We start from the raw sequence: 13,238 nt of genomic DNA on the forward strand, positions 1-13,238 counted from the left end.
TTTCTCATGGATTTCTCCTCAGAATGCCTCCCTAAATTTTTATCAGAACTTATTTCCTTAAACATTCCTTACAGTGGATGTATCTACCGCGGCTGTAGAACATAAAAGTTCATTTTTTTTTTCAAATCATTGCATTTTCACTGTAACTTACCCTAGACTCGAAGATCTTATGAGCTTTTCTACAAACTGTATGTTGAAGTATGGCATTACATCGATATTGATTTACCTGGTAATTGCGTAATTGTGAAAACCATATTTACTGCATATATAGCAGTGGAGAAAAACCATATTTACTGCTTTCAGCTGAGAACGGTGAATTCTACGCAATTGAAAGCATCCATTAGAAGAATTTCCCACACGTAAAACTCATTCCACATGTCACAAGAAATTCCTAAACGATATTCCACAGCCATATAAACCCACTCACGGAATGGTTAACGATCAGTTTCAAGCATCTAAAACCCCCGAACTGCAGTCATGAAGTTCATAGTTATTCTTTCCCTTATAGCGGTTCACTACACGAGAGGAAACTGTTCATCCGTGTCAACGATTGCGCAGAGCAACGAAGTCAGCAAACATTTCTCACCGGACGATTATCTAGCATTTGTAGAAAAACTCGCTAAGCAATTGGAACAAGCGACACTTGATTTTACCAAAGATACCGTAGAGTGCTTCCCTCTGATCCAGCAGAATCGCCGAATGCAACAAAGTGATGATGTTCTGCTTAGAGGAAATTTCCGAAGTAAGAGTAGCGAAAGTTCAAAAAGTTCGAAGAGCAGTGAGTCATCATCATTGGAATCCAACCTGTGGGACATGCTCAAGGAGCTGGTGACCGAGGCTTTCGAAACCATTCGAGATGTCATTAAAAGGCTTCTTGGCATCAAGAAGGTCGCTCATTTGTTGCGCATGGTAAGACATGGAAGAACGGTCAAATGAGAATATAAGTAATTTCAAAGTTTTTATGGTTCACAGAACAATCTGGAAAATGTTTATGAACAACATATTACGGATGAGAAAGTCGAAGAAGCTGTCGTCCACGTGATGAAACTTCTACAGAATAGCGATGATCTAGATTCAGGTGCTGTAAATCGTTTAGGGTACCTAATGCATGGAATAAAACAATTATTTATGTCTGTTGAGTGCCTTTTACGTAGAATGGAGACTGATCATGATTAACAGCAAACGATTCGTTTTCAAATAACTATACTTCGCTAGGATAAATCAATATTGTACGGTTAGAGTAGTAAGAAATAATAAATTTCTACTGTATTAATTTTTGTTTGCTATTCTTCATCCCTATGGACTTGAATCTAGAACCGAAGTTTATATTTGTCTGAATATTACATAATACATGCTCAATGGATGAAGATGCTTTTTCCTCATGAATCTATGTTTATTGATCATAAACCCCATTTACAATCTCAACACTATTATGGGTCAGGTAAGAATTTATTTGTCTAAACAAATAACAATCTACGGACGTAATAATGATGACATATGAGATGTTGTAGGATCTCCAAATTGTCCTGGAATTTGGATCAAATGGTCCACCGAATCAACAACAGCTTCCACGATGTCCTCAGCCGCGGTGTCGACCCAATAATGTCCTTCGAGAATTTGTCTTTCATTTGCGTTTCAAATCCAAGCATGTAAGATGTCGTAAGATCTCCAAATTGTCCTGGAGCTTGGACCAAATGATAATCCGAATCAACCACGATTTCCATTATGTCCGAAACCGCGGTATCAACCCAATTATGTCCTCTAAGTATTTGTCTTTCATTTGAGTCTCAAATTCAGGCATATGTGATAATGTAAGATCTCCAAATTGTCCTGAAGTTGGTATTAAAAGGTTTACCGAATGAGCCACAACTATCATGATGCTTCGAGCAACGATATCAGCCCAAATATGTCCACCAAGCAAGTGGAGGACACTTGCGTCTCAAATCCAAGCATATTAGATGTTGTAAGATCTCCAAACTGTCCTGAAGTTTGAATCAAATGGTCTACTAAATCAACCATAATTTCCATGATGTCCTCAGCCGCAATTGCAGTCCAATTCTGAAATCAAAAGTTTTCCGCTGCCTCCATAATGAGTGGTGTGCCTTTGAAACGTGAGTGAATTTAGTTTTGAATTCTGTGATGCTTGTCCTTAAACCAACGAGACTAGAGATACGCTTATATAGAAGCCGTGAAGAAGAATATGAAAAAGTACATTAAAGGTAAGAAAGCGAGAACCAGAACGAAATCACAAAGTAGTGAATCAGCCCAATCAAGAAGTAACAACATAATAACAAAATCAAAACGCTCAACACTATAAAATAGAGACTAAAAAACTTGCAATTTCCGCCGAAAGAGACTCACCCAAGGATGTTATCGATCATTTAGTAATCTGCGTTCGATCATTTAGTAGTTTGTCAATAACTCATTCCAGAGGCCTAATTTCAAAATATATTGTATGGTGGGCTTTTAGTGCGGAGGTTTTTCTACAATTCTCCTTTACTGGTCGATGTTTGAATTCCACTATTAAAGGAGTTATGGTGCTAGTTGCTATACTTATACTAAATGATAACAAAATATGCAATCATTTAGTCTAAGTTACTGCTACTAGCGCTATAGCTCCGTTATTAGTGAAATTCAAACATCGAACTGTTAGGCAGAGTTGTAGATAAACCTTTGCACTAGAAGTCCACCATACAAAACATTTGGAAATTTAGCCTCTGGAATGAGTTATTGACAAACTACTAAATGATCGAAGGCAGATTACTAAATGATCGATAACATCCTTGGACTCACCTGCAGACAACGAACTTCCCCACCAGTCTTATTATGGATCAAGAAATCAATAATATTTCGACACCCCTGTTCAACATTGACTCTGCTGGTCCCACTCAACTATACTGTGGGATGCATGATAGACGCAGTAGACATTATCGTCACAAGGTTAGATTCAAATACTTCTGGTATTTGAAATTATCCGTGTAGAAGAAACGCAAAGCTCAGAGGACTCAAAACGCAAACTTGTAAAAGCTTATTGAAAAGAGACTTCTTCCGTGCGTGTAGCGAAACAGGTATAATGGTAGATCGTTCGAATACACGAGAGAAAAAGAAGGCAAGCGACAATGATACTTGGTGTTCTGAGTGAGAGGAAAGACTCGTCCACAAGTTTGCTCGATGCGTCGTCTGATTTGCTTAGACATTCAGTATACGATTTTTAGAGCGTAAGCACGTTTCCGTTCCGATCACGACTTTTTGGCACACGCGGTTCAACTCCACTTCCGACGAAGGATATCGAGATGTACCACAATAGCGTGGTTGATGCTCCCTCGAAGTAAACTATTCAAGTCAAATAGAAATAATGATTGCGCTGCAATGTCCATCGGTAAAAAACAGATAAAACGAATCAAAAAATGAAAAATCAATTTGGATGCTTGGCAAAAAATGAGATAAGCCAAACGAAACAACAACAAAAAATAACAAAAATTGTGGGTTCTAACTGAGTAAAACAAAAAGGAAAAGGAAGTCGAAGTCGGAAGCGTTGCCACAAAAACAGTATTAAATCCTCCAAAAGGTTATCGGTGCCAACAATCGCTCCTCCAAAGAAAAAATCGAAATTGTTGACTGCAACTCAGGACAGAAAAGGTGTCAGCAGTATTGAGAAGGTACCCGTGCAGGTCATCACATCACAGAAGAAGAAAAAGTCTAAGTTGAACACGGCAATGCAACAGCTAACGGAAGCACATTCCAGTAACGCTAATCTCACCGAAAAGTTAGCCAAGGTACGTGAAACGATTCGGGCACTGCAAACAAGTTTGCCATCCATCCGGAGCGAAGGTGGGGATGTCAACAGTGTGGAATTCGAAAATGAGCTAGGACCCAGCACTCCAGCAGTACCGAACGGCATACCAAGCAACCACAAGAGGCTTCTATTGAGATGTCGCGTTTTGTCACATCGATGAATCAAATTTCTGTGTGCAAGTTGAGCGTTGAAGGCGAAGATATTTCAAAGCTCGACTTCGATGCGTGGTAGGACTTGATGATGAATTCGTTGGCGTTAGCTGGTATCATGGATGAAGCTTTACAATTTTCTGTTTTTAAAGTTAAGGCTGGTTGCAAGCTCTTGGAAGTGTACCAAGAAGAAAACTTGCTCTCTTGTCGCAGCATCCGACCGAATCAGACTTGGTGTTCTCTATAAGAGTTGCATCAGCGGCTAGGCAATGCGAATATCCATATGACAAACAGATCGAAGAAATCCTGAGTACGGTAGCCGAACAAGCCAAGTATAAGGAGGGAAGGATTGCAGAACTCAAAATGATGAGCCGTAAAGCTTCGCTCACAGATCTAATCGATAAGGTTCGAGAGATCGAAACAATACGTTTAAACGAGTACGTCTCACGTACGTACACGTGGCGGTGGATACTGCAACAGCTTCAGTGAACGCAATGAATGTTGCTACTGGGCCTTCTCGCTACGTAGTAGCAAGTAGCGTAGCGTAGTAGCGTAATCGTAGCAACAGCATCTTCCACTCGTCAGAAAGATGTTGCGGGTGGCGTGGGCCATCTTCTGCGAGCTTGCAATCAGCCGGTGGCGCCCAGAAATAAGCAATACAATGATAACCGTAAAATAACCAACGTGAGTTCTTCTAACGTCGTTAGAAGTGTCAGCAGTTGAAGCCAAGCAGGATGAGACAGATTCTGAGAATGCAGTAGCACAGGATCCTGTAAGTGAAAATTGATATTGTGAAAATTCGTTTACTATGATGGTCTGTCAATTCCTTGGTAAAAGTATGGATTCTAGAAGTATAGTATGTAATTATTTCAGGAAGAATTCACCAAACAAACAATGTTTCTTTGTTAATTATTATTATACATATTTTTTAGTTCAAGTTGATATCTTCAATTAAACCTAATTTCGAAAAAAAGCCCATCTTGTTTAATGTCCCACATTTGTTGTAATAATAATTACAATAACAATTTAAAAGGTTTCTGAAACAAATTCACAAGTCGAAACAAAAATCGCAGCAGTAGTGTAGTCGATGGATAACAGTCTGATACGAGCTATAGTTGCAGGAATGCCATGTGTCTTCCTGATAGATTCCGGCGCACATAGATTCCGGCACACGGTGACAGAAGCTCTATTTGAACAGTTGATTGCAAATGACGAGTACAGTAAGAGAGTACAAAAGATTCAGACAGACCGCCCCTTGAAAGCATATGTAACGCCTGGCGGTATTAAAGTATTGTGTACATTCGAAGCCTTTCTGCGTGTTGCCGAAGATCGTCCAATTCTACTTGAGAAATTCTATGTCGTTAAAGAATTGCGTTCCTTGTTGAGCAGGCCCACAGCGACCAGATATGGTGTTCTTCTACTGGGATTAGACGTTCCAGTTAAACATTATTCATTCGCTTGGGAGCAAATGGCAAAACATTGCGTTCATTTGTCATGGAGAAACATTCCCGAAGATTAATTATACCGCCATTTATACCGCCAATCAAGATAAACTACAATTCTTCCAAGCCACCGACGCAACATATACATAAATGTTCCAATTGCAATGAAGACGGCAGTCGCAAAACGTCTTGATGAACTTACCACAACAGGCATTATTAAACGTGTCACGGAAGGAATGGACGCGACATTTTGTTCTTCGATGCTTGTTGTTCCGAAAGGACTGAGCGATTTCCGTTTAGTAGTGGATCTAAGAGGCCCAAATCGCTACATTCTCCGTTGCCCATATGCGATGCCCAACCTTGACAAAATTATTGCAAAACTGGATGATGCAAGATGGTTCTCGACCATCGATTTATCGAGTGCATTTTTTCATGTTCCGCTACACGAGAATTCAAGGCACCTCACCAACTTCATGACTGAATTCAGAATGTTTCGCTACGCACGGCTACCCTCTTCTTTTCATTGCAGACCGAAGCGATAGACGCAATAAAGACGTTAGGATATGTTCGGACAAACCCGAACTGAACTCTTTGTTGACGAATCCGCTGTGGGATTAGGAGCTATATCAGTACAGTATGGAAGTAATGGCTCACCAAGAATCATCGCATGTACTTCTAAGGCGCTCACTGCTACCGAGCAAAACTATCCTCAGTTAGCGATTGTATGGGGTATCGAGCGATTCACCGGAAACCCGTTTGTGGTGGGCACGGATGCTACAGCAAACGAATTCATATACCATTCTAACTATCGCATTGGTAAAAGAGCGTTTGCAACAGATGAAGATTGCAATCGTACGACTTTACGATGGAGAGAGTAAAGAGCGGAGCAGAATAGAAACGCACGCAAACGTATCCATTCTGCTCAGCTCTTAAGTGTTCAAGATAACGTGGCAGACGCATTGTCGAGATTGATAAAGGAGTCGCAGGAACCGGCGGCCTTTGACGACGACAGTGACTCTCATGTACTGTGCGCTTTAGATGCAGGATACATGGAGATCACCCTAAGCGAAACAGAACGTTGCTCAGAACGGGATGAAGAAATGGAGAATTTGCGTTATGCATAATGCACTACAACATAATGCTTGGCCGGTTAAACTGCGAATGTATTAGGCACATAAGAAGAAACAGAAATATGTAAGGGATCCCATTCCCCAACCCATAGATGAGACAACAAACTCCAGTACAAACCATTCCAGAGTGGGGCCCGTGAACCCCTGGCAAGTCCCAGCACCGGCCCTGACCTTAGATGTTCCCAGTTTCTGGACTAAGCCTTTGGCGGCAGCCGGTGTGGGGAACTTGTCTGAATCTCAGGCAAGTAATCAATTATTCTACGAAGTACATACCATGCCGCCGAATCTTCCACAGCAATCATCCGACAGAAAGTGTACCACTTTGAAGCTCCTGATATAAATACTATGAGTAAAAATCGTCCGAAGTTCAGTGGAACTCATACGAGTAGAACAACAAATTCCAGTACAAACCATTCCGGAGTGGGGTCCGTAAACCTCTGGCAAGCCCCAGCACCTGCCCTGACCTCAGATGTTCCCAGTTTCTGGATTAATCCTGTGGCGGGAATTTGTCTGTATCTTAGGCAAATAATCAACAACTTTCATCTCCAACCTTAAATCATGGCGCAGAACCTTCCACGATGAATCCAACGACGTAGACATTAATCACTAGGACAAGCTAACAAGTTCAGGATCGGAACCAGATTCAACAACCCATCTTGAGTGCAATATCCAGACCATCGTACTGCAATGGAACATCTGAAGTGTATGACGTATATACAAAATTTCGGAAAATCGTGGATGACAACAACCCGATAGCATTATGTCTTCAGGAAATGATGACAACCCGCTCAAATAACCTTCTCAACAATAACTACGAATGGTGCATTCGTGATAGACCGGAGAGTATGGGTAATGGCATCAGTGGATTAGGCATCCGTCGTGATATTCCACATCAAATCGTAAATGTCTCCTCCGAATGTATGTTTTGCTAGAATAGGAAACCCTTGGAACCTTACACTAGTGTCAATCTACATGTCACACTCGATGGGTGGTGAAGAGCTCACCAGTAAGTTAACCAGTTTGATACAAACCCTTGAACCCCCTTTTCTCATCTGTGGTGACTTCAATTCTTCCCATGAAGTATGGGACAGTAGAGTGATTCAAATTTTGACTTTTTGGCTCCCCGATGCTTAAACGATTGCATTTGCCATTTTAATAATCCTCCTAAATTTTTAGCAAATTTAGATGTAATTTGACTGTGCACACGTCATTTGAAGTTTGTATGGAAAATACTGTGAAAACTGACCCTTATATGGAGGACCGTTCTGTGAGACCCATGAACTATTTAAATATAATCAACACATTGCCTACACAGAATACTTCTCAAGCTGAAAGGCAGTTGTTGTTGCGAAGCGATTTCTCGTTTGGAAGCAAAGTTATGAAGAAAACAAAAATGCTCATTATTGATATTGATGTTATTCTTTTACGTGTTAAATTGAATTTCCCACGATTCAGTATTTCCTTAATAACTTTTCTTGCGAGCATCAAATCGTTTCGCAACAAAGACGACCTGTTTCCTTGTAAAATTTCTTATGTTGCCGATGTACTCATATGTTGTTAGAGCTTAAAGGGAAGCGTTGGGGAACGGTTTTCCATGAAAGTTACTGTTTTCATAGCAATTTTCATACAAACTTCAAACCGCACGTGCTCACTCAATTTACATCCAAATTAGCTAAAAATTTAGGTGGGTTAATAAAAAGGCAAATGCAATCGTTTAAGCATCGGGGGGCAAAAAAGTCAAAATTTGAATCACTCTAATGGGACAGTGCCAAGTCTAACATACGCGGTCGCCACCTCTTGGAATGGGCGGTCGACAACAATCTTATAGCCCTTAACAACGGTTCTGCTACGCAGTTTCAAGCCTAGTATGGATCTTTTACCGCTATTGATGTATCCTTCGCATCAGTATGTCTTGCTTCCAAATTCTCTAGGATCTGTGAAGACAATTTGCATGGCAGTGAGCATTTTCCGATCCATATCGAAATTGATAGGCTGCTCCCAACCATCACTATAAAGAAAAGATGGATCTACAAGGATGCCGACTGGAATAAATTTGAAAAAGCAATAGTTACAAAAATGCCAGCATACACTGCAATGAGTATTGAAGAAATCACACAACTCATCTTTGACGCAGCACTGGAGTCAATCCCTAGAACTAAAGGTCTGCCGGGCTCCAAAAGACAAATCTGGCGCAGTCAAGAAATTGGTGAAGTGGTAAGGAAACGCAGAAAAGCTTTAAGGAAATTAAGAAATCATCCGGAAAAAGAAGCGACCAAACAACGATTCAATGTGGTGAAATATGAACCAATTAACAATGAACCAATGAAAATATTTACATCGAATTCCAGTACATCACAGCTGTGGCAAAACTTTAACAAGCTCTCTATAAAACGAAGATGCAAAAGGCCCGGAATCAACATTCACGGTTCCATCACAACAAACCGGCTGACATTACTGATTGTTTTGCAGAATACTTTGCATCCTCATCGTCTTATACGGGATACACAGACAAGTTCTTGGACAAGAAACGTAGTCAAGTAGTCAAGTTGGAATCTTCGAGGAATCACCAATCGATAAAAAAAATTCTCTATTCAAGCCCTAGAAAAATTAAACGGTACACCGACGGGTAATTTCCAAACTGTTCTATCGACTGGAAGTGCTTAGGAAAGAAAACGTTGAAAAACTAGCCTCAATATACAATCAAGTCATCAGATCAGAGCCAGGCGCCCTTAAAACATCCCCTACCATATCACTAGTCGTAGAATCAGGATCTCTCCCTTTTCAGTATGCAGCCACAATAGATATTGTAAGAAAAACATGTTCAACCACAGATAACAGATATTGAGGCTAGCATCCGATACGTGTGTAAACATCGGCAACCGTCAATTCAAATGTATTTTTAATGGGGACCGCGTTTGGCAATCGATTGGAGATGGCGCAAGGATCATTGTTATTGAAAACGCAGCTTGAATGCGGCTGTCAAATGCATTGGCTGCGTTCGACGGTTGTTAATCAGCTGCGTCCGTATCTACTTCCGCAATCAGTTGAGTAGATGTCAGTAGTGGGCCAATGTATATCAATTCAAAAGTTTACACAAGATTTTCAATAGGACTTCAGGCAATCCCAAAAGCACTAACTATAAAGGTTTTCAGAATTGTTGACATCTGCAAATGCTAATGTTATAATGAAATCCTAGAAGTAAGCAATAATTGAACCATTCAATATTTTTTTAAATTTCTGTGATCCGTGACTGCTGGAAGCTTGTAGAGATATTCGATAATCGTAAGAATTTCAAGATGTATGGCATGCTTCTTGGAAAAGCAATATTTGTCTTTAAAATCGAGGAAATTTTCTCATATTATGTGAGTATTCTGGCCACAATCACTATTCAAGTGCTGATTATTTTCAGAATTGATTGCTTGTAATGATAACTTTCCGATTTTGATAAGAAAATTATTTTGAGCTTTTTAGTAGAATGTCTTCACTTGTCATAAGACGAGTTAATACAATCCCATTGAATTCCACCACTTAATTGTATCTTGACAGATACGTATTTCAACCTCATCAGGAAGGCCGTCTTCAGTGTCCCGTACTTGTCTCGACTCGAGTCAAGTACGATACACTGAAGACGGTTTTACAACTGAGGTCGAAATACGTATCTGTCAAGGTACCATCAAGTGGTGGAATTAAATGGGATTGTATTAACTCGTCTTATGACAAGTGAACTTTCCGATACTGAAATGGATTTTACATCAATATGGGACAGTTATACCACAGACAAACAGACGTCTCACTCAACACATGTTCCATAGTTCACCTTTTTAACGAATTATTTGAATTTTTGTAGCTGGTCAATCGGCCACCGATGGCGCTTCCATCGGTTTCGCTTGTGTTTGACGTTTGCTCACTACCGCCATCTGGTTGCCGCTTGGCCACACACAGTGATTTTAGCATTGGGCGGCAATGTTTCCGCAACAATGATTTTGATTGCATTTTGTTCCAAGTGAGACGTCTGTTTCTCTGTGGTTATACTTCCAGCGATTTACCAACACGCCCAAATCGGAGACAAGCTCGGTGGTCTATTGGCTATCGTTTCTGCTTATAAGCAGGAGGTCATGGTTTCGATCGCAGGGTCGTCACTTGCCTATTTTGTATGCCAGTTCTTAGTGCGTTTCACGTTCCACCAAAACGATTCCTACTGTTTTAGCTCCAATGCCTCTCGTGGTAACTATGAGAAGTCATGGAGTTTTATGCTCCTTTCTTAAGTATCCAGTTTTCCGCGAGCGGTAATGGCCGCCAGCTTGCCTGCGGGTTAGTCTCTGATTTGACGTTTCTGGAGGTCAACTGCACCCACCATTCGAGCATTTTGATCAATGCGGTATATAAGAAGGCTTGAATTCACTGAATCTGCACCTTCTTATATGCAACATTGGTGTCCAATTTTTACAAGAGCGTGGCCAGGGCAGATCTCGACTGTTGGAGAATGCCTAAGAGATAGAGATTAGTTCAAAATCAATATCTGTGATAACGGATGGAAGTGATGCTATTGACATACAGTAGTCTAGATCTGTAACATCTACGAATCTATGCAAAGCGAATCAATTAATGCTAATGCTAATACCAGAACTCTTGTCCAAATCGGCATTTCATGTTTGTCCTACCCATGACTCGGAACGTGGATGCGCCTCTGGGAATCAGCAATCACCTACATGAAATTCTTCAGAATGATGAAAACTTAAAAGCTAAATTTATTTTATTTTTGAAGAAAATTGAATTATTTAGTTGGATTGGAATTATATAATCAAAGTATGGTAGTAATAAAATTCACTTAAGAGATCAATACCTCCTGTTGGGTAAAGTCTCGTTAAACACAAAAAATTGTTTGCTTTGAACTTAGGTTGATATTTTATGTTTAATTGTGTCATAGTGTCATTGCAGTAAACCGGAGTACAGAGTACTAGTACAGATTGACTTTTTTTGGAAATTTTCAAATGGATCCATGGTCATGTGATCGTGAAGAGCCTCGTAGTTGGAGTTGCTGGTCGCTCTCAAGACGGGCTAACTAGAGCTGGAGTAATGCAGAGTGTGTAGATATAAGAGGTCTCAAATAGTTATTGCTGCCTCTGCTACGATGTACAGCCGGGCTCCAGTATAATATTTGTTTACAGATTTTGTTGCCACCCCTTCGTAAGGTGTGGCCAGCCTACTCCCACTTCCATTTAACTAAAAGTAAAAATTCATTTTGGCGTTTCATTGAAATATGAAGCACTCACTTGTTGTTTCAAAAGCATCACAGTTGGTTCAAATTTGAAATACACATTTAGGGTCTGTCTCAATTGGATAATTAAACTGAAATTAAACTTAAAAGTGACATTTCAATAATTATCAAATAACCCTGCTCGCAGAGCAAGATTACTTTTGACAGATATCGAATCATTTTCCATCGATGTCCTGTTGGAATTGCTGGGTAGCACCAGCCATTCTTATAACGGGGTGATTTTTTAATTTTCGAACTGTCACTTTTAAGTTTAATTCTCCAAATGAGACAGACCCTTAGTTTTGAGAGGAAAATGTAATTTTGGCAAGTAAAACACACAATCAGTTTGAGAGGAAGTTGTCATTTTGAGAATCCAAGCAGTACATTTGTCATAAAAGAGCTGCGCTGTCACGACCGAATCCAGTCATATATGAGTTGTTGCAACCAAATCGCTCTAAATTGTGCTACTCGGGAAGTCGGCTCTTGTCAATGAATACTGAAGTGACATTTTTGCAATGATAGATTTAACAATCTCATACTTTCTTCTGAATCACTAACTGGTTTTCTTCATTTTACCAACGTCTCTTAATTTTACCAACGACTTTTTTTGTGTAAAAGTAGAGGGAAGATGTGTGGTATGAATCAGTCTATAGGAAAACTCTTGCACACTCTGTGTATGTAAAGTACAGCCACAGGATTCCAAAGTGCAAGGACATAGAGCTGTGTTGGGTGATTCTTTGTTACAGTCCAAGCTACATCTTCTTCTTCGTTGGCATTACATCCCCCACTGGGACATTACCGCCTCGCAGCTTAGTGTTCATTAAGCACTTCCACAGTTATTAACTGCGAGGTTTCTAAGCCAAGTTACCATTTCTGCATTCGTATATCATGAGGCTAACATGATGATACTTTTATGCCCCTCTATGTCGAGACAATTTCCGAAAATTGTCTAGACCGGCACCGGGAATCGAACCCAGCCACCCTCAGCATGGTCTTGCTTTGTAGCCGCGCGTCTTACCGCACGGCTAAGGAGGGCCCCCTACATACCAATCTTAGTTATTACATCTATTTATTCCGTTCTTTCGAGCGTAATTCTTGTCCAGCCCATAAGGACTGGCGCAAAGAGGTGTAAATAACCTCTGCCAACCGCAAACTATAACGCTTTTGTTTACCAAACCTTCAGTCTTAATCCAGTCGAGCATAACAAATGATTCAAAACACTCCACGTTATAACAACATTTACACCGAAACAAACAATCGTTTTAAATTTTTATATGATTTCACGACCCACCCCTCGCTGTATTCCATTCGAACAGTTTCGCTACATCTCACTCTCACGTGCTGGCAAATGGTACGGCTCACCATCCACTGTATCCACTAGTTCGCCCGTCACCCGTTCCCATCTGTCAAGAGGTCGCCACCGGCTTTGACAGCAGAATGGTCTCGCACACTCACGCGTACAGA

General features: G+C 40.5%; 1 protein-coding gene across 1 annotated transcript; it reads left to right on the plus strand.

The window, feature by feature from the left end:
* The first annotated feature begins 456 nt into the window (after nt 1-456).
* Nucleotides 457-1,301, plus strand: LOC134223979 (uncharacterized). The gene is made up of 2 exons (XM_062703197.1): nt 457-909; nt 973-1,301. Exons 1-2 carry the CDS (start codon nt 478-480, stop codon nt 1,174-1,176), a joined length of 636 nt encoding a protein of 211 aa, XP_062559181.1. The 5' UTR covers nt 457-477; the 3' UTR covers nt 1,177-1,301.
* The last annotated feature ends 11,937 nt before the right edge of the window (nt 1,302-13,238 follow it).

This window comes from Armigeres subalbatus, chromosome 3 (genome assembly GCF_024139115.2).
Source record: "Armigeres subalbatus isolate Guangzhou_Male chromosome 3, GZ_Asu_2, whole genome shotgun sequence".
NCBI classification, from domain to species: domain Eukaryota; kingdom Metazoa; phylum Arthropoda; class Insecta; order Diptera; family Culicidae; genus Armigeres; species Armigeres subalbatus.